Source organism: Callithrix jacchus, chromosome 7, assembly GCF_049354715.1.
Source record: "Callithrix jacchus isolate 240 chromosome 7, calJac240_pri, whole genome shotgun sequence".
NCBI classification, from domain to species: domain Eukaryota; kingdom Metazoa; phylum Chordata; class Mammalia; order Primates; family Cebidae; genus Callithrix; species Callithrix jacchus.
Window position 1 is genome coordinate 30,742,313 of NC_133508.1, and position 26,067 is coordinate 30,768,379.

Genomic DNA, 26,067 nt, shown 5'->3' on the forward strand with positions numbered 1-26,067 from the left:
GACACATGCTCAATATGTGTGAACCTTGAGGAGACTATGTTAAATGAAATAGCCAGTCAGAAAAGGGCAAACATTCTATGATTCCGCATACATCAGGTATCTAAAGTAATCAAATTCAAAGACAGCAGAATGGTGGCTTCCAGGGGCAGGAGGGATGGGCAGGAAGAGAAGAAACCAGCGAGAAATAGGGAGTTGTTTGAACGGAATACGGTTCCAGTTTTACAAGATGAAAAATTCTAGAGTTCGGCTGCACAACAATGTGAATGTAATTAACACTACTGAACTGTGTACTTAAAAAGGGTTAAGAAGGCAAATTTTATGTTATGTGTTTTTTACCATAATAAAAAAAGTAAATGTGATCATAGTAGTGATATGAACAAGTCTTGTAAACAATAAACATTTAGGCAAAAATGGCAATCAGGATATTTTATGTGGCAAGTCTTTAACTTTACTGGATGTATACTTGACTTAAGCCAGGCATGTGCTGAATTGCAAGGAAAAATGACAAAACTAAGGAATATTTACGAAGTATACAATATTTATAATAGACATGCACCTATGTCAGAAAGAATGACATATTCTTTTTCAACCGTGTAATGTTTTCCAGTTCTCTGGGAAAGGAATATCTTCTTAACATATGTCTTTTTGTTTGTTTTACTTTTACACACTGTATATCTGGATAGTTTTTGATAAACATATCTTACACAAAAGTAAATACTGCCTATAAAAAGGAAGTACTAGCCTAGGGCTCTTCAAACCATAAGACATCAACACAGCCACTCTGAAGATTGGATCTGGTTAATTTCTTTCTCTATTTCCTCCAATACTATCACCCCATGTTCTCTGGTGAGTTTATCAGAAAGGCAGGGGGTTTCCAGGTAATCTTGCTCATAAGGCCACCTTAGCATTAGCATCTGACGAAAGATCCAGTGCTATAGAACAAGTCCTTCAATGAATAACATCTTCTCAGCTCCAGATTGGTCCCGGCAGAGGAGATTCCCTACCCGCCTTAAATCTATCAACACCCAGCCACCTCCACTCCCCAGGCTCTTGCATTAACAAAGTCTAGATGAGAAAGGCAAGTTAACCCAGTGGTTCCAGATTACAATCAACAGATGAAAATACAGCATCACAGAGATGAGCGGTAAAGCCCTAAATTAGCTTTGAGATTAAAGCAGCAAGGTCATTTCCTCCTGGGCTCTTCAAGACCTGGGTCTGTACTCACAACACTGGCAGTGAGACAAGCAGACAAGGATGAGGACATGAGGGGGCCGTGCTCTGGGGCACACAGGGCCTTGTGGGGTTGCTCCTGAAACAGTTACTTTAAGGATCTAAACTGCTGACAGATTTTTCTCCTCTAGACTGTATCCTCTAACAACAATCACACAGCATTAAACTTGAAACGGAAATACAACGTATGGGAAATCAGTTATCATTCTGATATACAATCTTAAATACAATTAAATATGATATTAAATATAATATTACAAAATCAATTGGATGCTGCTATAAATTTACTGAATATTTGGTTTCCTATGAGTGGTTGGTTTGAGGGGTTAATTTTAGCCTAAGTAAAAAACATATAAAAGTAACAGGATGACTTCAAGGGCTAAAAAATTGCTAAGGGTGGTAGCCTCTAGAAAAGGGAGAATTGGAAAGAAAAATGACTTTCTACTGTATACTTTTTTGTAAAACTTTTGAATTTAAGAATACAACTTAAAAGAGCAGTATCAACAATAAGAACAAGAATAAAGTAGATCTAGGGAGGCAGGTGGTTCTCAGTGAACACTGCCAGGGAAAGATGTCCATAGCATCATCTGAAGAGAAGCAAGCTGTGGACAGAGTATATTCTGATCTCGTTTGCCTTTAAAGGAAAAAAAAAGTTGTATTCTCACAGAGAGACATCAAATTACCAACAGTGCTTGGTGGCACTTCCACCTTTAATTGGATATATACATGTATGTGTGTGCATATATACACACATATATAACTATATTGCATATATGCAACTATATAATATGTATGTAACTACATAACCATCTATTTTTACGCTAAAAAATAACTGCTCTAAAAGTGGGGGGAAACATCTAGTTAGAATCCACTTTAAAAACATATTTCTGTTTAAGAAGAACAGGTATCTTGATTTTCAAGTAGTGCTTTTTTCACTTTTTGTATTTTCTGCATTCCAATTTCATGGTACCATTAACACAATACATACAATATCAAATGTGTAAAGTGCATCCATCAATCATCCAATATGGCAATTTAGTAGGTTGCGTCTATATCAATAAGAGGGACACCATATGTAATTTCTTAACATTTTCATTCAATACTTTTTCTAAACTAAAAATAATTTCAACTTAGTAACAGATCTTTAGTTAAGGATGAATTTTCAAAATCATCATAAATAAAAAAAAAAATCCAAAGAATATTCTCCGCTTTCTTCAGATTAGTTAAGGTCCTGTTATTCTATATTCTCTTTGCACGATTTAATTCTCCTTTCCCAACACTGACCATACTTACATTAACTGAACATCTAGCTTCCTCCCCTCTGAAAACTCTATCAGGGCAGGGTGCAAGACTGTCACATTATTAGCTTCAGGACCTTGGACGGAAGTCTTTCAAAAATATTCGATGAATTAACTTTGAATGATATAAATCTTAAAAAAAAGATTTTGCAGATATTCAAGGGAGAGAATATGCCAAATAAAGATTATATAACTAACCAAAGAGAAAGGATCCACATCACAGTTAAAAACAGCACATAGACAGAATAAAAGGTTATTTGCCTAAATGATTGCTATGACAAAATTCAAGCACATGCTCTCCAAGTACAACTGCTAAAAGCCTCCAGAGTTTGGCTACCTTATAAATATCAGGATTTCAGTCACAAAAGCAAAGGCTTTAAAGAAATAACTACAGGTGGGGGTCACGGTGGCTCCAGCCAGTTGTCCTGGTGCTTGAGGATGCGAGGCCATGAGTTCAAGGCCAACCTGAGCAACGTTACATGCTCTCATTGATTGACAAACAAAGAAATAACTACAGGTAACTTCCAAAATGGGATTATAATGCTATACTCTTCAGGTACATTATCATTGAAAAATTCATCTTATTAACAGGTTGTTTCAGAATTCATTATATTTCAATAATCTTTTAAAAAAGAAGGAATAGCAAATGTATTGAACGTACTCCACCAAAATGGCCCAAACAGCAAAGAAAACCACCCCTACCAATAACCATAACTGAATTAACCTCTTAATTTTCAGGTGGGAGTTAGAGAGCTATCTTACTGGTATAACAGTAGCAGCAACTAACACTTATGTTGAGATTACTAAGGTTCCAAACAGTGTTCTAGGCATTTTCAGTATGTGCTAATTTATTTAACCCTCACCACAGCCTTGGGATGGATGTTTCAAGACCCCCATTTACATACAAGAATATTCAGGCACAGAGAAGTTAAGCAACTTATTTAAGCTCACCAGCTAGTACAATGTGGAGCTGAGGTTTGAAGACAGGTACTGGCTTCTGTTCTCAGTATTCTCAGAAATTAAAATGCACAACAGAGTAAGTACATATGGAAAACAATGATAGTTAACGCTCATCAATAAGAAAGAGCTAATCTTTAGATTGTCTATACTCCAGAAAGAAAAATGGAAACTTGATTTAAATAGATGTGAACGTCAGTATTCCCATGGAAAAATTAGGAACAGTAGTTTTTGATTTCTTCCTGTGTATGTTGCTTCATGGGAACAAATGTTAGTGAAAATGCTCCAGGAGAAAAATGCAAAAGGCAGGTCACTAGGATTTTCTCTAAATGACTGTCCTGATTCTCCTAATATAAATTTGCCTCCAGCTTTGCTGTATTTGGCATTTATAGATTTATAATATTTGCCCATTACTGATATATTAGCAATAAACAGCAATAATCAGGAAGTTGCCTTTCTTATAACAGTTATAACTGAAATCACAACCCATCTGCACACTCTTTTCCTCATAAGGCCTTTACTGGTCAGTTGGTTCTGTGTGCTGGCATCCAAAATGCAAGTAGATGCCTAATAACTAACTCTTCAGGGATCATATGAAAACACTTTTAGAAAAAATTAAAATTTATTTCAGTGTAGTGTTAAATTGCTAATGTGGCTTTTGGAAGTTATAAGAAAACGCCATCACTTCCACATAACTGGAGAATAAAAGCATCACCAAAGAACTTGGCATTTTAAGACTTTGGCTGGCCAAGGAAATAAGAAATTGCTAAAACTAAGTTCAGTCCGGATATTTCTCATTGGAAGTTAGTTACTTGCCAGAAAATTATTCAGTCTATTTTCATTACTTACATAAAAATGAAGACACTCACATGACAGATGATCTCTACAGCATTGGGTGATGATCAGCAAGGCCAAACACATTAGAAGAAGACACAGGAGACAGACTAGGACAAAATAGACTCCAGAGCAAAATTCATCCGGCAAATCAAAAAAATTGTCTAATTTTCCAAAATTTGTACTCTCCCCAAATATTTGCTATCAGCAAATCACCTAATTCTATAGTATACATGACTGCCTTGGTAAGAAAGAGGTATGTGTCAACAGAAAAAAGTCCATTCATGTTACTTTAACTTGTTCATAACAAAGTGTATCATGAAGGAAAATCTCTGGCTTAGAAATAGCCCTCCAAATCATTCACTTTCCAAAGTCCAGTGGCTGGGAGCCATGCCTTACAGCTCTCTCCCTTGCTTCCCTATCTTGGCTTTCACCAAATAGTATCCATGTTATCTTCTAAAAAGGCTTTGGATATGTCCCCGTTTCCTTGTTTCCACTGCCAAATGTCTGGTGCAAGTTGCTCTATCAGTCCTTGACTAGACCATGAGTACTCTCCACTGGTCCCTTCTACTTCTACTCCTGCCCCTTTTCTAACTGACACAGCCACAGTGATGTTTTCAAAACACAAATTAGAATGTGTCTCCCCAGACTGAAAACCTTTCAAAGTGGTAACACATTGATGAGGTTTCGCAGTCTGGTCTGGACCTTCTTCTCCGCCCCATCACTTTCTTTGTCTCAGTCACGCGGACCCTCCTTCCATTTCCTGAACACCCTGTGACTCTCTGGACAGAATCTTTACACATGCTGCCCACCCCTGCCCCCTTCCTGTAATCCCTCTTTTCTAATGCCATTTTTGCCTTGATAACTTGGATTCATCCTTTGGATATCAAGGCAATATTATCTCCTTAAAATAACTGTCCCTGACCTCGGTTAAAATATCCCTGGTTAATAGTCTTAGTGGCCCCTGTATCTCTCCCTGACGGTGCTTACCACAATTGTAATGCCTCATGCTCCTAACAGACAAGAAGCTCTAGAGGGTAGGGTTCACATCCCTTTGTGTTCATATGGTATCCTAAGCATCTGGCACAGTAACAGACCACACAGGAGGAGCAATTTGTGGCATACTTCCCATATTGTAACATTTACCCCTTTACAATGTTACACATAGGAATGGAATAGGTTTTCAATATAAATACAGGCTGGGTCTTAGAATAACTCTATGATTAACCTTTTGAGGATTTCCCAGATTGTTTTTCAGAGAAGTTTTCCATTTACATTCCCACCAGTAATGTAAGGCGTTTCCAACGTCAACATATCCTAATACTTGGTTTTGTCCATTTTTAAATTATAGCCATCCCAAAAGGCATGAAGCGGTATCCCATTGCAGCTATTCCCTAATGACTAACGATGCTGAGTATCTTTTCATGTGCTCATTGGCAATTTGCAGATCTTCTTTGGAAAAATGTCTATTCAATTTCTTTGACCAGTTTTAATTGGGTTATTTTTATTGTTGAGTTGTAAGGGTTCTTTATATATGCTTGATACAAGTTCCTTATCGGATACATGCTTTGCAGATATTTTCTCCCATTCTGTGGGCAGTCTTTTCACTTTCTTGATGGTAACCTTTGAAATGTAAGTTTTTAATTTTAGTGTAGTCTAACTTACATAGTTTTCTTTTGTTGCTTATACTTTGGGTATCAATCTAAGAAAACCACTGCCTAACACAAGATTTCAGTCTATGTTTTCCTCTAAGAGTTTTATATTGTTTTTACCTTTTACATTTAGGTCTTTGAACCCTTTTGAAAAAGTTAATTTTTACATACTGTGTAAGGATATCTGGTTGTCCCAAGACCACTGGCTGAAAAGACTATTGAATTGTCTCAGTACCCTTTTTGAGTATCAGTGTACCTATGGATGTAACAGTTTATGTTTAGACCCTTAATTCTATTCCATTGATCTTTATGTCCATCCTTCTGCCAGTACCACACTGCTAATTATTACAGCTTTGTAGTAAGTCTTGAAATTGAGAATGGGGAGTTTTCTAATTTTGCTTTTCTTTTTCAATACTACTTTGGCTAATATTATTTGGATTCCTTGCATTTCCATATGAATTTTAGGGTCAGCTTGTCAATTTCTACAAAAGAGGCAGCTGAAATTATCATAGAGACTGCACTGAAACTAAAAGAATTTCGGGTGTATTACCATTCTAACAATGTGAGTTTTCTAATTCAAAAACACAGATGTCTTTCCACTTATTTAGGTCTTCAACTTTTCACAATATTTTTTAGTTTTTCATGTGCAAGTCTTGCACTTCTTTTGTTTATTATGTAAATCCTTATTTCTGAGTATTTATTCTGTTTGATGCTACTGCAAATGTAATTGTTTTCTTAATTTTCAGCTTTATTTCTTAATTTCCATAATGTTCATTGGTAATGTATATAAATACAATTGATCTTCATACTGATCTTGTATTTTTCAATCTTGCTGAATTCGCTTATTAGTTCTAGTAGTTTTTTGGTGAATTCCTTAAGATTTTCTTTACATATACGATGTCATCTACAAATAGAGAACCTTTTACTTCTGCCTTTCCAATCTGGATGCTTTTCTGTTTCTTACCTAACTATCCCACTTAGAACCTCCAGTATGATATTAAATAGAAACAGTAAGATAACACATTCTTGTTTTGTTCCTGATCTTAGAGGGCAAGCTTTCAGTTTTTCATCAAGTATGATGCTAGCTGCGTAGCTTTTGTAGATTCTCTTTATCAGGGTGAGGAAGTTCTCTTCTATTCCTAGTTTGCTGAGTGTTTGTTTGATAAAAGGGACTTCGATTTTGTCAAATGCTTTTTCTGTGTCTATTAAGATATTCATGTGACTTCTGTTCTCTACTCTATTAATGTGATGTCAACATTGATTTTCATATGTCAAACCAATCTTGCATTCCTGACATTTATCCCATTTGGTCTTGGTTTTAATGCTTTTCATATGCACTAGATTTAATTTTCCAGTAGTTGAGAATTTTTATATCACAACTATAGACCAAAGATATTCTTCAGTTTTCTTGTGTTGTTGTTGTCTTGTCCATTTTATCAGGGTAATACACTGGCCCTACAGAATCAGTCAGGAAGTATTCTCTCCTCCTGCATTTTTTGGAGAAGTCTGTGAAGGATTGGTGTTAATTATTTTCAAAATTTTTGGTAGAATTCACAGTGAGGACATTTGGGCCTGGGTTTCTGTGTGTGTGAGAGGAGAAATTTTTAAAATAGTAATTCGATGACTTAACTTCTTATAGGTTCATGTTTTCTCTGTCTTCTTGACTCCATTTTGGTAGTTTTTGTCTTTTTGGAATTAATCCCTTTCATCTAATTATTCTGAGTATTCCTTTAAAACCTTTTTTATATTTCTATAGAGTCAGTAGTGATAACCCCTCTTTCTTTGCTAATTTTAGTACTTAATTGTTCTTTTTTCCTGGTTAGTCTAGCTAAAGGTTCATCAATTTTGCTAATCTTTCAAAGAACCAACTTTTGCTTTTATTGATTTTCTCTATTGTTTTTTATTCTTTATTTCATTTATTTGCAATTTCATCTTTATTATTTTCTTTCTTCTGCTTGTTTAGGTTTAGTTTGCTTTTCTTTTTCTAGTTCTTAAGATGAAAAGTTGGGTTATCAATTTGAGATCTTTCTTTTTTGTTGTTTTTTAAATAAGCATTTATAGCTATAAATTTCTCTAAACACTGCTTTTTTAAGTTGCAGTCCGTAAATTTTGGTATGTAATACTTTAGTTTAATTTACCTCAAGATAGTTTCTAATTTTCCTTGTGATTTCTTCTTTGACTCTGATTATTTAGAAGTGCCTTATTTAATTTCCACATATTTGTGCATTTCCCAAATTAAGAGTATATCATTTAATTTCCACATATTTGTTCATTTCTCAAATTTCCCTTTATTACTTAGTTCTAATTGTATTCTATAGTAATCAAGAACATACTTTTTATATCTGAAATGATACAAATGGACTGAAATATCCTTTTTATATGTATTGAGGCTAATTTTATGTCCTAATGATCTATCCTGAAGAGTGTTCCATATGCACTTAAATGTGTGCTCTGTTCTGTAAGTGGAGTATTCTACAGATGTCCGTTAGGTCTATATGGCTTACAGTGGTGGATCTGGGAATGGAGCCCAGGCTATTCTGGCGTTTTCAAGAGGGTGCTTGCTTACCTTTTCAAGGGCTCAGCATGCCATTTAATATCATCCTAATGGTAAGAGGCATGCACAGTAAGATGCTCACTTTGGATTTGCTCTTAAACACATCTATTCTGAAGAACTCCAAGGAAAGCAAAGTAAGAAATGAAAGCAGCTGTCTTATCTTTCCTGATTAATTTCCTGGGCATGTTCTAAATACATGACTACTATGTACTCTGCAAATAAAAATATGTACAAGTGCACAGTGAAAATAAATGATGTTATTTCAAACAACTGAAATTCAGTCTATGCAAGCACTTTCTGAAAGAAATATTATGACTTGGTACAGAAGAAATGAATTTTATGATTAAGAAACTTCTCTTACAAAATAAACTCTGTGAAGTAGTATCCACTGCAGTTGATTTAAGATAGTCCTTGTGAGGCAAATCTAGAAATTAAGACAACTACATCAATATGCAAAAATTATTTAACAAAATACCTTTTTCTATTTTTGCACAAAATTTGTGGTTAATTCCATCAAAATGTTCAGAAGATAAGATGTGCATACTTTCTTCAACACACCTAAAAAAGAAAACAGGAATTTTAAACCTTTAAGAGAAAACAACAAAATAGTATTAATAGCATATTGTTAAGCCACATCTACATTTTTTGAAAAAAACACAATATTTAGGATCTTATGCAAAATTCACAAAGGTATTTGCCTTATTGTACTGTACAATATGAAAGTTCGCCAGTTTAGTCAAGTACTAAGATTTTAAAAAATATATATACATGACTATGACTTAAATACTAACTATTGAATTATATGAAGTTACAAAACCAAAGAAATGCTTTACTTTTGTTTCTGATTATTATAATCAGCACTCAGCACCTTCACACATATTCTCCATAAGCTTCTACTATGGAATCCTGGCTATTTTTACTTGGACAATAGGAAAATTACAAGACTCTCCAAATACATCAAAACTTTCTAATTGAATAAAACACTGAACTCCTGGTTCTCACTGGAGATTTTACCGTCTAAAATATAGAACCCAATATCCAAAATTAATGCCAGAAATAACAAATTTCAGGAAATAACTTTTAAATTTTCTTTTCCTACTCACTCTTTTTCATCTTCATCCTAAACAGCTACCTTTGTATCATATTGCCTCTTGATGAAAGTAATAAAAGCATTTTACTTTTTAATACTGCATGGTAAATCATTTTCAAACTTGTGAGGGACAGTAGTAATGACAGAAAGGTGCTCTTATCCCAAATTAATGACACTAACTATATAATCTAATTAAATCAGAAAAAGTTGAGTACGGCAAAGGTGTTTTAGAAGCAGCTGTGGCTTACCCAGTCATATGGCAACCCCAGAATGTAAAAATATTCTTTCAAGCTGGTATGCTATGCCTTCTTCCAATTTTGATGACCATATCACAACATATCAATACAAGTGGGGTACGTATAGTGAAGCAAAGAGACTTTTGAACTATCCTCACAACTAACGTAAAGGTCATGGCAGGTAAATGTATTCTTTCCACAGTTTGTCTCGCTAGATCTTCTTTCACATTAGTTCCTGAGGACTGAGGCTCCCTAGGTTCAACTGGGCACTTCTTGAAAAGAAAGTTCCTGAAGCTCTTTGCCCTTGTCCAGGAAAGGTTGGCTGCAGAAAGACTTCAGGTTTTCCTAGGGTGTTAAGAGTTCAATTACTTTGTGTGGGAGTGGGGAAGAAGATTCACCTGAGACTATAGGTACAGGGGAGAGAAAAGACCATGTTTAAAGTGATCACAGATTGGAGCAAGCAAGGTACCCTGAAAAAGACGGAGAAATTAGGGTTGATGATGGCAGTAACAGACAGGTGCTCAGAAACAGAAAAGAGTACTATGTTTCAGCAAATGCTTACATTCCTCCTCCTACAGTCCTCCTCCAGTCTGTGTCCAGAAGAATGTGGCAATCTCAGAACATCTTTGCCTCCACTTGCAGGATAAGCTTCCTATAGCCATAGATGGACAAGGAGGCAAAGATACAGTAGGAAAAAATGCGAACACTTCAAAATCTGACTGGAGCAGAAGACAATCTAGTCAGTAAGAAGAGAGTCTGAGCAGGGGCTTGGCAGCATGAAGAACAGAGACATAATCTTGCAGAGGGGCAGAAAGCAACTTTATACATTAGTATTGACATACCACACTCTTTGGAGAACCACTGCTTTAGACGAATCTTTATTTGTATATTGGCCAAAAAAAAAAAAAAGCCACCTATAGTTAGAGAAATTTATCATCCTTTTACCTATGGTAAAAATAAAATATTTCTTAGTATGTTCTTTAGAATTTTTGTGTAAACATTCTGTTGTTTCTAAGCCAATCTAAATTAATAGTTAAAATTAAAGCTAAATCACTCTCTCGGCATGTTAAAAAGAAAATGGAGATCATTATAATTTCAAATGGAGATCTACTTAGTAGGTTTACAAAAAAATATAAAGTAAAAAAATCCCTTGGCCAAATAAAACGTACCCATAGTACCAGCAGAGTTGCAGTATCTAGTGCTTTCCTCACCATTCATTTAGTGAACACCTGTGGGACACAGACTCCTCAGCAGCTTGCTTAGTGAGCTAGCAGCCCTGTCCTTAAAAAGCTAGTTGTAGAGCCTTGCTGGTGAATAAACTGTTTTCTAAAATAAGTAAAACATAAGATAACATGTGATGTGTCAGAGACTCTTTCAATAAAATAATTTAAATTACTACAAATGATTGCTTTAAAAAATGTGTTTAAAAATTTTCACAGAACATCTCGTGCCTCCCGTCTCCTTCTCAGCTTCAATATTGACCTTACTCCCGGGAGAAATGGACACACAATACAGAAACTGCATTTACAGCAGCTTGTCCTTCTCTGGGTCCTACACATTCTCATCTCCTCAAATTCTGCAACTGCTCAGAAAAGGTTGTGGTCAACTAGAAAACTCACCGTCCAGATTATTTTTGGAGCCAGCCTCTTTGATGCCTGACACTAAACCTGCACTCCTTAACTCCTCAAACCTTCAGTACTATTCTCCTCTTCATGCTCTCTGTACATCATTTCACCTCCATTTTCCGAAGGAAACAGAAGGTTTCCAATGGAGAATCACGTTCCTTCCTGGTATCACATACAACCTACCAAAGTGGCTCCGGTCCTTCCTACTCCGGACCTGACACAACGAAGTGGTGCCCCTCCTTCCAAATGCCAGACCCTCTGCCTATGCCCAATTCCATTCTTCCCAACAACATGAAAATACTATTCCTTCTCTTGCTTATATATTCAACCTCTTCCTATGCAGATCTTTTGCACTGCTTGTTTAACAAACTCTAGTCTCTTCCAGCAAAACAAAACCATTTGGCCCCATATCTCCCTCCAGCTATAGCTCACAGGCCTATCCAGACACTTCCTGCTTCAAATAAATTTCTCTGGAGTTACCTAAACGTTCTAACCTCATGTCCTCATCTCCTATCACCCCCAATATGTGCTTGAGCCCCACTACACCACTCCTCCAAGACCCTTCTGTCAAAGTCACCCACAGATGCCGTTCAGTCCTCATCTTACTGGACATGTTAGCAGTAAAATCACCACTGTTCATTATCTCCTTCTTAACATCCCCCTTTTCTCTTACTTTATATCAAGCAGAAGCCCCTGGCCTCTCCTTCTGCCTGTCTTGCTATCCTTGGCCACTGAATGCTGAAGAGCCTCAAGGTAACATCATGTCTCACTTTATATTCTCTCCCTAGGATATCTCATCCATTTCACAGGCACATAAATAAAAGTGAACTTTTTTGCTCTGTACTTTTAATCTCTAGTCCAGACTCCTTCTATGAGCTACACGATCTACTTATCTGTAGGCCCATATCTGTCTACACAGGCAGCATACAGAGTGGTAAGGTACATGGGCTCTGGAGGTGTATCTACCTAGATTCAAATCCCTTTTCTTCCACTAACTGTCTGACATTGGACAAGTCTCTTAACATTTCTGTGTTTCCATGTCCCCAGCTTAAAAAATGCTGTAATAACTTCAAATGCTAAAAAATATTAGCTGTTGTCATTATGACTATTTGACGTTTCCTCTTGTGTGTCTCAAAGCCATCTGAAATGCTCCACCTCTAGAATGAAATGTATAATGTTCCCAAAATGTGATCCGCTTCTGGAATTCCCTCGCTGTCTAAATGCTGTAATCAGAAATCAAGCAGTTATTTTTGATACGGTTGTCTTTCCCCTCCCACTTCTAATACAACATATCTATTGAGATTTAAGGATTAAACCTCTTTTCTATAACTGCACCCCTATCACTTTACCCCAAGCTCCATCCTCTCCAGTGCGCATCACTAAAGTGGACTGTAACCAGTCAACACACTTCCACCCTTTATCCCGAAGCACCATCTACACTGCAGTCAGAAAGATCTTAACCGATTGCAAATCTGGTCAAGTCAACTTCAGGCTTAAAACCTTTTATTGGTTTCTCCTTGGTCTTAGAATAAGCAATGATCTTTATTAAATATAGTCTGAAAAGCTCTATAAGGTCTGAACTCTGCCTCCCTCTCCAGTCTGATTTCATACCATATACTCCCTTGGTTCTTTCAGCCCATTCTCCACTTGGCTTGATTCCAGTTCCTCCTGCTGGCTTTGCTCCTTCCCACCACAGGGTCCTTGCCTATGCCCTTTCTTTCCTCTGTTTGAAATGCTATTTCTTCCTCCTCTTCTAGTTGACTCCTATTTATTCATCAGATTTCCGCTTAAATGTATCCTCCTTAGGGAAGCCTTCTCTGGCCTCTCAGATGAAGCCAAATACTTTCATTCTTGGTACTCATCATCTTATGCCTTTCTTTCAGGACAGAGAAAGGGTAAGTGAACTTGGGGAGGAAGGAGGAAAGAAGTATTTTAGTCAGCTAGAAGTTAAGACACTTAATCATTTAGTTGAAAAAGCAAACAAAGGCACAAGGGGAAGAAGAATTGCTTAGGTAACAATAGGCTATACGAAGAGAGGTGGGTAATAACAGGCTGTAAAAGCAAAGAAAAAACGAAATAGCAAATCTGCTGGAATCAGAACAAGGACTTCCTGTGTGTCTCCAATTTTGCAGTTTTTATTAAAATGAGTTAGAAAAGAAAATGTTCCCACTGGAACTATACGTTCAGTACACAGGTAATGATTTATCCAGTCTTAGCATATTAAGCCATAGACAAATCCAATCCAAATGACTAAAATGACCCAAAAAAAGTAATTTTAATTAATGTTAGTTTCAACGTCTTAAACAGCTTTTAAACTGATATTTTGCATTACTGCTTCACATTTTATGTGTGTGTAAAAACTAAAAATCACAATAGATTTTAATGGAATACCACTTAATAATCAAAAAGAACAAGTTGTATCAATCTCCAGGAAATAATATTAATCTGAAGAGATAATCTCAAGAGAATAAAAAAGTTAAATTTAAAAAAAGCTAAATCAAAAAAGTTAAGTCTAAGGATCCATTTAAATAACATTATTAAAATGAAAAAATTATGGAACTAGAGAACAGATTAGTGGTTGCCAGGCATTAGGGACAGGGGTGGGAAAGTGGGCAGGTAGATGAGTGTGATTATAAAAGGCCACCATGAGGAACCTTTGTGATAGAAATGCTCATCTTGACTGTAGTAGATACGAGAAGCTACACATGTGATAAAAATTAAAGAGAACTAAATAAATACACATGCAAATGAGTTCTAGAAAAACTAGGAAAATCTGAGTAAGATCTAGTTTGCATGAGTGTGTTAATATCCTGGGTGTTACCACTGGAAGGACTGTGTAAGTGGTGCCTGGAATGTATATTATCTCTTGTAATTACATGCAAATTTACAATGATCCCAAACTTAAAAGTGTCATTAAAAAACAGCTTTAAAGTGCTTTCACAACATTCTCAAAGATGTTGGATTATATATACTTGACTACAGAATTCCAATTCTTTAAAAGTAGGCTTCCTCCAGTTTCTTCACGTTCCACCTTTGTTGCTCTTAGCCCATGAAGAAAGAGAGATTTAGGTAGACAGAAAGAAATGACTTGAGGTTGTAATAAACACAATTTAAAAAATCAGTATTTTTAAAAAGTAGATCTTAAAATGTACTTGAACGTTTGAGATCATAATAACATAAACAACTATTTATGACCTAAGAAAAACTGCCTCTTTTGGTACTTTGAAGTATTAAAAAAATCGCATAGAATTAAATTACAAAGCTCAAAACTTGTTTATGCAGCTGGTCTTTTTTAAAATCAAGGAACTTTAAACCTACAATTCTAATAAGCTTACTGGTGACACCCCGATCCTTTGAAAAATAAATGAAATATCATAAATCATTTGACAGTTTTTAAGCTTAGATTTTTACCATCAGACTCTTTAAAAATAAAAAGCAATATGAAAGGATAGGATCTTGCTTTGTGCCCTATAAAGTTTAAGACAGAAAATAAATCATACTATTAAATGTCATTTAGAACCTTAACTTCAATACTTAGGATTAAATTGGCATAATATTCATGGTCATTCCTATGAGAATTCATGCAAGTGGAGTAGCTTTTCTTACAAATTATTGCAGAACTCTGGCACTTCCTGTGATAAATGAAGCAATAAGGCTTTGGAATTGCAATTGTGTATATTTAAGTACTTCATATAAGCAACCAGACTGTCATCTTGCTGGATATCCAGCACTATGAATTTATTATTTGTTATCCAAAGGAATGTCTGAATACTTATAAAGAGTAAAGGGTTGGGGTAAGCCCTTAAAATTTAAGCTACAAATGTAGGACTACATTGCAACCAGTATCCAAACTTCATTATCTTGGCAAGTTAATTTAATAAAAAATATTCACAGATTTTGCAGGAAATGTAGAGATGAAAAATCTATAAATATCTTGAAAATGTTTAGGATTCAAGAGAACAGTTAAGATCTAGATATCCGCCACAGCATCCTGAGAATTGTTATAGTGAAGTTGCAAGAAAACATATTATGGGAGACATTCTCCATGACCTGGTTTTAAGGTAAATTCAATGATGGGTCAATAATCAGTTCAACTCATAAAAGTGTGCTTTGAGAAGTCACCTGCACCAGCATTAGGGGAGGGAGGTCAAAGCTGGGCCCTCTTGGTTATCTGGTCCATCCTATTTTAAAAGAATTCTGTTGAAGGAGATTCATTCCAAAGGCCAAAAAAATTACTTCTGTCTTTTCTGATTGTTTCACTTACCTATCATATAAGTGAAAATTCATTATTTTCTTTCCCTTCTTGAAGCAATAATGGCATGACTTCTGAGAAATAGTCTCAGAAGATCTATAGTATATCAATATAAATTGTAATAATTTTAGATTTTTTAGTTTTTCTAGTTCACTTTTAAGATACAGCCACCAAAATTGTGGCCTCTAAATCAGGCCATAATTTCACATCCATATCAGACTGTGTATAGGCATTTGATAAACATTTGAATGAATGAATTAGTGATATCGGAAAGTCTACTTCTTATATTTTGCATATTATATTACTGTTAATGAATAACTCTTAAAGATTATTTAAGTGTACCTCTAATTTCTCAAGAAATATTGAATACATACCAAATAGTATTTTCAACATATGTGCAAGTTATAAAGAAAAATTAAAAAATGAACACCAGTTTTCTCACTAGCCAGTTTAGAGAATACATTACTTTTAACTCTGAAGTCCCCTTTACGGCCTTTCCCATTCCAATTCCAATCCTTTCCCCATGCCTTCTCCCCGGCATTTTTTTTTTCTTTCCTTTGTAGTGTTACCATATGTATCCCTAATCAATATCTTTCTTAATTTTATATGATTTTGGATGGAGTTATATTGGTTGGGATCATATTGGAAGTATTCTTATGGTACTTGGTTTTATTCTGTTCATGAGACTTATCCATGATGATATGTTTGAATGTAGCACAATTTGTGCCTTCTCTAATTGATGGATATCTGAGTTGTTACCAGTTTTCTGGAACACATTATGTATTTCTCTATGCAGATTAACAAAAGTTTTTAATGCCTCAGAGTGGAGTTGCTTGGTTGATATATGCACAACTTATTAGTTAATGCAACTTATTATATGGTTGATTCAATGTGCATAACCACCAGCAGGGCAAGAAAGTTCAGGATGCTCCAACATCTTTGCCAATCTAATGGACGTAAAAAAGTACTTCCTTGTGATTTTTTTTTAAGCTTTTTACCTTTTTAAGGCAAAATTTATATAAAATGAAAACTTCCCTTCCCCATTCGGTCTTTGAATCTCTGTTTGAAATCAGATGACTATGTAAGTGGGTCTATGACCTCTGTTCAATTGCATTAATCTATTGCAATTGATCCTTATGGCAGCACTATGCTCTCTTGGTTACTGTAGCTTTACAGCTGCGGTACAAAGCCAACTCTTCCAACTGTGTTTTAAAGATCTGTCAGATATTCTTAGTCTTTTACATTACCATGTAACTTTTAGAAACAGCTTGCAATTTTACAAAAAGGCCCGTGGGATTACGCTAGGGATTATGCCAAATCTACAGATCACTTTTGAGAGAAATGTCATTTAATTGAGTCTTCCAATCCATGAGTATGGCATCTCTCTTCATTTATTTAGATCTTTAATTTTTCTCAGTATTGTTTGTTGTTCTTAGAGATTTTGCATGTCTTTTGTTGAATTTATTTCTAAATGTTCTACTTTTATTAGAAACGGGAAATAGGTTCTATTAATGATCATCTCAATTCAAAAATACTTATTTCTCAGGGTGCCTCCATCACATTGTCACTCCTTGGAAACATTAAATGAATCAAAATCATGAGAAAGTTTGTTTAATATTAAATAGTATATACTACATTCTGTATTATATTTCTACAAATGAATTAGAATTTCTACAAATGAACAGAGACTCTATAAGTTGGCAGTAAAATAAAGGAATGGATAAAATCTAACAATATACACGTTGGAAATGGGGGTGGCAAATTTTTATAATCCACTCACATTTTACAGAGATTCTCTGATGGGGAAGAGGGGTGCCAGACATACCATTCATTACTTCAGTCTGCAGTTGCACTGATCTTTTAGGTATAGGACTTATGCCATCTAACTACTCCAAGGCCAAAGCTTTTTTGACATCTGGCCCACACAGTCATGACTACAGGTTTCAAGGAGAGGAGAAGAGCAGGAAGTATTTAGCTTTGATTTTGAGCAGATATCGTTTAAGCCCTTAGATAAAACTTCAGCTCTATGTCTTCTGCTAAAGACAGAACTGTCTCCCGAGATGCTGAGGATTCCCACTTGGTCTTCTTTCATTTGCAACTTGTTATAATAGTAGTTTCACATCTTCCACTTTACTATGGCTCCTTTTTTTCCTTCAATGCTTTGTCCTGGAACTACTCATTTTATTTTCTGTATCTTCACTATCTGATTCTTCAGACCTCTGTACATACAAGGATCTGAGAGTGAATTAATCAAATTTCCCATTATTACCACTGAGATCCCCAAAGACATTCCCTTCATCTCTGGCCTTGTTGGCATCTCCTTTTCAAGTCTTTTCTCCATATGCTTTGTCTTTTTTCCTCTACTCTTCTTTGTCATATTTTTCTACTTCCTGAAGCCTTTCTTTTGCTTTTTCAACGTTTATACCACTATAATACTCTTCCTAAGGATCCTTTCAGATGGATTTCTGCATGGCTGGGCACGCTGAACCTACTTCCCTTTGTCAGTAAAATCTTTTTTCTTTTTTTATTTCTTTTTTTTTTTTTTTGAGACGGAGTTTCACTCTTGTTACCCAGGCTGGAGTGCAACGGCGCGATCTCGGCTCACCGCAACCTCCGCCTCCTGGGTTCAGGCAATTCTCCCGCCTCAGCCTTCTGAGTAGCTGGGAATACAGGCACGCGCCACCATGCCCAGCTTTTTTTTTGTATTTTTAGTAGAGACGGGGTTTCACCATGTTGACCCGGACAGTCTTGATCTCTTGATCTCGTGATCCACCCGCCTCAGCCTCCCAAAGTGCTGGGATTACAGGCTTGATTCACTGTGCCCGGCCCTTTTTTCTTTTTTAACAGAGTCTTGCTCTGTCACCAGGCTGGAGTGTAGTGGTGTGATCTTGGCTCACCACAACCTCCATCTCCTGCATTCAAGCGATTCTCCTACCTCAGCCTTCTGAATAATTGGGACTACAGGCAAACTCTATGGTGCCCAGCTAATTTTTGTATTTTTAGTAGAGAAGGGGTTTCACTATGTTTGCCAGGCTGGTCTCAAACTCCTGACCTCAGGATCCGCTGGCCTCAGCCTCCCAAAGTGCTGGGATTACAGGCATGAGCCACCACACCCAGACAACAGTTTTTTATTTTACGATGTACTCTCTTCAAGGTCTAACCAACTCAAGCATGTGGCCCTATCTCTCCTTAAAGAAATCAGCATCTGGGCCACCTTCAGCCTCCTCATTTGTGTTCATGAACTTTATAGAAATTTCCTCAGTTTTCTGTGCCTCATCAGTATTAGGCGCAGACTGAGTTTGAGGCTCCTCTGTTTTCACCACTTTTTCTTCCATCTTCTGCCTCATCTGCCTCTTTTCTTCTCCTCCTCTCCCTCTTCATTACTAATACCATTGGCCAGCGTGTACTCCTCCCCCTCCTGCTTCTGGCCTCTTTTGATCTGACTAAAGGATGAAGAGCATATTGTTGTTGAAATAGGCTCTAAGTTCTTCCATGTAGTCAATGGTAAGAGATAAGAGCTGCATTCTCATTAACCTCTTTGGTCAGTTGTTTTTATATTTTCTGCAGAGACCTTATCCAAAGTGTCATAACAAGAAAAACAGACATATTCAGGTAGAGATAACTTGTTCAAATCAAATACTTATCAGTTACACTAATGTACACAGGTAATGAAACACCTTTGGAGGTTGTCCTTTCAATGGTTGATCTTCGGCTAAAAGGGACTCCAGTATTTTCTAGATGACCCTAAGTTTTTCTGGATTGATTTTTCCTTCTTTCATAGGTACTCTCTACTTGAGAAGCAGCTATGCCATCCTTTTTTTCTTCTGAGAGAAATAAAATTAATACAACTTCACCATCCTCATTTTACCTGGCAGATCGATCTGCCCTGGGAATATAAGTTGGCATCCTCTGGGCAATCAAACCAAAGAACCCAATTCATGACCTGGGTATCCTGCACCCTGGCTGCAGGATCAGTAATAAAGAGCACTGCAGCTCTCTTACAGATAACCTTACTACAGACTTCATTTTTCTCCTCTGCTGCTGTCAACCATAGAGGTCAAGAACAGAAATAGCAGAGTATAGCCAGCAAAAAACTTGATTAAGATATTTGGCTTTTTCTTTACCACTGGAAAAAACCATAATACTCTTTTGCACATGGCTTGTCGAAAAGGAATATTTAATGAATTTTACTACAGTTCACAAACCATGTAGTTTTGTTCCAAAGTGGCAGGAGTGTTATATTTCACTTCTGTCCCAACACAAATATATTCGGTGTTTTTCTAACTCAAGCATACAAGATCTTTTACAGATTTAATTTGTTTTACCTAGAAAGAAACAAACAATGTTTCTTGGGAAGAGTTTTGGTAACAGCATTTGTGGTATCAAACACACTCCATGCTCAAGATTCTATACTTCATCAATGAACTAACCTTTGAAGATGGGGATCACGATAACTTATTGTTTCATCTTTGTGCTAAAGAAGTTGAACCTGTATGCAAACAAGTGTATTTACGTGGTTGGTCAGCAGCTTCAAGTACATCTTTACCTTTCAATGTTGAGTAAAAAAGGTCTGTCCTCCAGTATTGCCTTAATAAAGGCTCAAAGAAATCATCTATATATTCTTCTCAATTTAAACCTATTTGCCTATGACTTATAGTTGAAGGACTATTTGGACAGATATAAAAATCCATAAGTTACCTATTCTTTTCTTTAAAATCTTTTAAGTATGGCCTATTTTCTTCCACTGAATGAAATCTGAGGGCAACATAATTTTTCTTTATAAATATCTTGACCTATTTTTCTGGCTCCCTCCCAAAATTTTATCTCTGAGGTCCAGCAACTTTTCTAGACCCAAGCACACAGTGTGTCCTTTCAATGTTTAGATTCAAGTTGTCATTTATTTCAGAAAAGTTTATGCTCTAAACACTGGTTTTCTTTCATTAAGTTTGGACTTTTTGTTGGGTCTACGATTGTGCGTATTATGGCTCTATTCTGCCTGCCATATGTATCCATAGTCTTGAAACTGAGAAACATCTGAGGCTGCTCTAATGCTTTGTAAGAAATATGTAGGCATAGTTTTAGGGCAATCTATTTCCAAGTCCTCAACTCTCATTTTTCCTAATACCAATCTTTCTGAGAGTGTACAGGCAGCCAAGGCATCATGCAGCCTCTCTTCTCACTTCACAAAAGAAATGTATACCTCCTGGGATATAAAAACCTCCAGGGTTCCATAAATGGGAAAAATTACAACAATGCTATCTATGAAACCTCCTTTAATCAAAGCACTACAGTAAGGCGTTGTTCTTTCCATGTCTCATCCAGACCCTGTTAAGAAATGGAGTATTTGGCCCATATTATTATATGGTAAATCAAGTGTATTGCAGAGTGAAGCAGTTCTACAATATACTGTGAGGACATTTTACTTATATGGATTACCTCTTCCATACTCTTGTTAGTGTTAAAGAAGTATCTCTCTGGAGACTTTAGTGAGTGCAAAGCAAAGAAACACCGAAGGCAGCAGCATCTTACTGTATCCAGGCAACACATGGTAAGTAAGGCTCTGTGCCTTCTCTACTTAATCTATATTAGAATTAGAATTCAGCCATGTGACGGCTGTCATGGAGGCATATATTAACATATTTATTTGAGATGAAAAATCAAGTGGGTCTTTTACTGACAGAAGGATGTCTGATTTAAAATACAAGTTTGAAAATAAATACCAGCTTTGTCAATTAGAGTAAATGGCAACCATTTTCCCTAAAGTTCCCTATAGCTGCAACGTTCTGGTAAAAATACATTTGAGGAATAAATTAAGAAAAACCATTGCTGTCGGGTGCAGTGGCTCATGCCTGTAATCCCAGCACTTTGGGAGGCCAAGGTGGGCAGATTACCTGAGGTCAGGAGTTAGAGACCAGCCTGGCCAACATGGTGAAACCATGTCTCTAGTAAAACTACAGAAAATTAGCCAGGCATGGTGGCGGACACCTGTAATCCCAGCTACTTGGGAGGCTGAGGCAGGAGAACTGCTTGAATCTGAGAGGCAGAGGTTGTAGTGAGCTGAGATTGTACCATTGCACTGCAGCCTGGGCAACAAAAGTGAAACTTCATTTTAAAAAAATGAAAAAAGAAAAATCATCGTCTAAAAATTATATATTGCCAAGTATACACTGGAATTAATAATATTTTAAACAACCCTTTCTAAGTATGTTGAGTTAAACAGGGTGCCCCCAAGTAAAAGAGTAGTAAGTGTAACTGTCATTTGATAAGTCTTAGTTAAGTCTTTTTGATAAATTTCCCCAAACTGAAAAAGTGATAGCAAATTCTTCTCCAAGTTAAGTGATTTCTAGGCCTTTACTTTCTACAAATGACGGTGTAACTGAGTTGTCAGTAGAAACATCATTAAATAATTTGTAGATCGCATTATGATTTCTGGCATATAACTCAACAGAATGAGCAAAGTTAGTAAGTGATGCAGTATTTCTATCATATTGTAAACACTGACATTTTAAAGCTCAGGTATTATGTCACTGTTTTAAATGTGTATTTGACTTTGCTCACCTCTCTCTTGCCAAATTTCCATGACCTCACTGTTTTTCCTAGATCATCTTATTCTCTTGTACTCCTTCCAATGTTGTTTTCATTTCACAATTTTGTTTTCTTCTTCAATTTCTTTCCCGAGTTCTGCTTCTAAATGCATAATTTTAGATTTTATAACTATAATTACTAACATTTTAATTCTTCCCCTTTTGTGTATGATGAGGTAAGAATCCACTTTCCATCTTTTTTTATATGGACACTCTATTGCCTCAGCACCATATACTGAAAGCTGTACACACCTTTTTTCCCCACTGATCTTCAACACACACCTGTTTTGTCATAAATCAAGCTTCCACCTATGGGTGGATCTCTTTGTAAATTTTCTATTTTTTTCATCTGCCAATCTGTATATGCTTATACCATACACTGGCTTAACTACTATAGTTTTTATATTGTCATTATATAAAGGCAGCAAAAAGTACTTCCTTGATAGGAGGAAAAACACTTTCTATAGGAATAATGTGATTATGGGATGATTGCTCTTCCATTTAAGTTCAGAATTATCATGTCAAGTATCATCCAAATAATAATACTAATAGTAATCATACAATCTCAAAATCTGTTAGGGATTTGATTCTATGTACAATGAGAGAGAATTAACATCTTTGCCATGTTAAATCTTCTAATCCATTAATGTCTTTCAATAAAAGTTTATAACTTTTCAGTGAAGGACTTAGACAATACTTGTTAGAGTTCTTCAAAAGATATTTGTAGTATGTTGCTATATAAATTATATCTTTTAAAAATTACATTTCTGTAGTAACTTTTCTGTGGAAAAGTCTTGTAGATACCACCTTAACCAAGTGATCAAGGTTAACATGACCAGTAATAAGTCATTTTGTTACTGAAACACCAGAAGTTTGGTCTAGGTCCTGCTGCTCCACTGCTGGAAAGCCAATGACTGAGACAACGAGTGTTGCCAAGGAAGAAGGCTTTAACCATGTACTGCAGCCAAGCAGATGGTAGCTCAATCTCAAATTCATCTCCCTAACCAACTACGTTAGGGATTTACATACCAGGGAAGAAACGTAACAATGTGTGAGAAAACAGGAACTCTGGAGGGGCAAGGAAGTAATCATGATGAATGGGGGGATCCCACATTTCATGGTTTGGATGTGGTGATCTGGTGCATTTCAGTTCTTTGATACTTATTTTTAGAAGCCTGAAGGTCATTTCCTGAGAACGGAACTCAGATAAAAGAAATCTAATTTCCAGCTTTAAGACCAGAAGGGTCAATTTTTATTCAAAAAACTATCTATGGGACAACTGGGTGGGTTTCAATACTGATTTCATTTACTGCCTGATATATGAGATTACTTGTGATATAACAATGAGAAAACACCAAACTCAAATTGATATCCTTTCTACAAAAGACCTGACCACTAAACTTCAAAAGTATCAAATCCCTGAACGACAAGATCAAGAAATTGCCTTAAATTGGAATAGACTTAAGAGATATGGCTATTGAATGCAATATGGTATCCTGGGTTAGATCCTGAAATGAAAAAAAAAAGTATCAGTAGAAAAACTGGTAATATCGAAATAAAGGCTGTAGTTTAGTTAATATTAGTATGCAAATGTTAATTTTGTTAACTATACTACAGCTATGTAGAATGTTAATTATTTCAAAATAAAGTTGTTTTTAAATTTTCTGTTTTGTTGTTGTTGCTGGTCTACAGAAATGCAACTGGCTTTCCTATAATAACTTTACATTTGAAAACTTTGCTAAATTCTCTAATTTTAAGAATTTAGCTGCCAGGTTCTAGGAGCTTTCTATATAGAAAGTTGAGTCACTTGCCAATAATGACAGTGTTTTTCTCCCTTTCCATTCCTACATCTTTTCTTGTCATTGTCTCCCGCCCCTCACCCCTGACCCTGACTTGCTCTGCTGGCTAGGATCTCTGATACAATACCAAACAGAAATGATGATACTTGGCAGCTTTATCTTTTAAGAGTTAGATTACATCTGTTGACACCCAGAACTAATTTTAATTTCACAGAATAATCTGGGGAAGATAAGTTGTTTTTGCTTTGAACATTTCCACCACAGAGATAACAATATGATTTTTTAAAGTTTCAAATACTGAAAATGTTTATCCAGAAAGTATAAAAGAATATATAATACAAAGACAAAGAAGTAACCCAAAGACAAGAAAGATTGGTGCCATACGGTACTATGTTATTAAAACAAAATAGAAGTTACCACATTAACCTGTCTGAAGGTTGCTATCCCCTTTACAGTGTGGGAGCTGGCATTGGGAAGTGGTTGCCCAGGCAAAGTTTACCTTGTATCAGATATGGCCTTGTGAGTAGTTCTCCGTCAGTGAGAATGACTAAATGACAACCACCAGGTTAAGGTTCCTCAGAAGCAGGTAAGGTATATTCATGCTCTCTTTCTCCAGCTGCCAGAGGACTCCAAAGTCCACTTTATGGAAGGTCACCAAATGATCAAGAATGCCTTCAATGCACTGCTTCATTAGCAATAAATGCACTTTAATTGGATTTAAGCTATTATACAATTTGGAGTACATTTATTATAATAGCTGGCTTTCCCTAATACAAAAACATGGTATTTTTGAGGAGGGTGCTGACTTTAAAGAAACTAAAATATATGGTGACTGCTAGCAGCCAAACAGCAGGAGATGAAGAAACTGAGAAAAGGACAGAAAGGTACTTACGTCATATAGTCATAAAATACTTACTAAAAATATTGCTTGCCAAAACTAATCCTTGGTGATTGAGGTGAAAACGTGGTTGCCTCCAGAGGTTTAAAGTAAGAAATTAACTGGAAATGAACACCCGTCTTGGGCAATGGAAATGTTTGATATCATATTTTGGGTAGTAGTTACATGGATGTACATAACTGTTGAAACTCGCTGAACTCAACAATTAAGAATTTACTCTATGTAAGCTCTATGTACTCTATGTAAGTATGTGAGTTTACTCTATGTAAGTTATATCTCAATTTTAAAAATGCCTGATGTAACTTCAAAAGCAGAACAAGTGTCTACCAAGCCCATGGAGAAAAGAGATGAAAAACAATATTAGAATAACAAAGTACTACTTGTTGCACTTATCAAAAATTAAAAGAAAGAAATGTGCACAGGCAAACACTGACAGATTTGAGAGTAGAAATGAAACAGAAAATTCAGAAATTTGGGGAGCTCCCAGGGTTAGAAGAGCTGATGGTACTGGATCTCATATGGTAAAAAAGAAGACTGAAAAAGACTGAGCAAAACTGGTCCATTATGTTTTCTCAGGCAAACAGAGGGACTCAGCCTTGTTGCAAATCAAGTTAAGTAGGTTAATTTTCCACAAAACCCATTTTTGGTGGCCGTACAAGAGCCACCAGTAAGTTGAAAGAGAAGAAAATAAAAATAAGGCAACAAAATATATTAGGCTTGGGAATTTTTGGTGTGCTTACTGGCTAGAATGACCATAACATATGTTGTCTAAACTGGGGTAGTTTTGAGAGTGGAAGAAAGCATCATTACTTAACATGCCAAGACAAGAGGTATAAGTTAAGACTGCCCTTGAGAGCCTGGGCCACACAGTCACTCTAATGCTAGCACATGATATTAACTACAAGAGGTCAAAAGCCATCTCGGTTTTGGAGGAATGGCATTGCCAAAACCCCACAAGTGATACCTATAAGCCTTTGACTGTTTCACCCTTAAAACAATGCTCAAGCTCCCTGAATTGAAAGAACAGAAAGAAGGAAACAAAGACTATAGTCTCCACA

The 26,067-nt window shown here is 36.1% G+C and overlaps 1 protein-coding gene across 39 annotated transcripts in view; it reads right to left on the reverse strand.

Annotated features, from left to right (window-relative positions):
• The window catches only part of ZNF438 (zinc finger protein 438), a 168,566-nt gene that overhangs the window by 49,724 nt on the left and 92,775 nt on the right, over positions 1 to 26,067 (reverse strand). For 35 of the 39 annotated variants that reach the window (XM_078329769.1, XM_054258592.2, XM_078329759.1 and 32 more), the window contains one exon: positions 9,001 to 9,083. Coding sequence is in view for 12 of the 39 variants with exons in the window: in XM_054258592.2 (XP_054114567.1) it covers positions 9,001 to 9,067 (67 nt within the window). In the remaining 27 variants the exon portion in view is untranslated. Of the gene's footprint in view, positions 1 to 9,000; positions 9,084 to 22,286; positions 22,422 to 26,067 lie in introns of those variants that run through there. The other 4 variants (XM_078329756.1, XM_078329767.1, XM_078329775.1 and 1 more) reach the window with 3 other exon arrangements.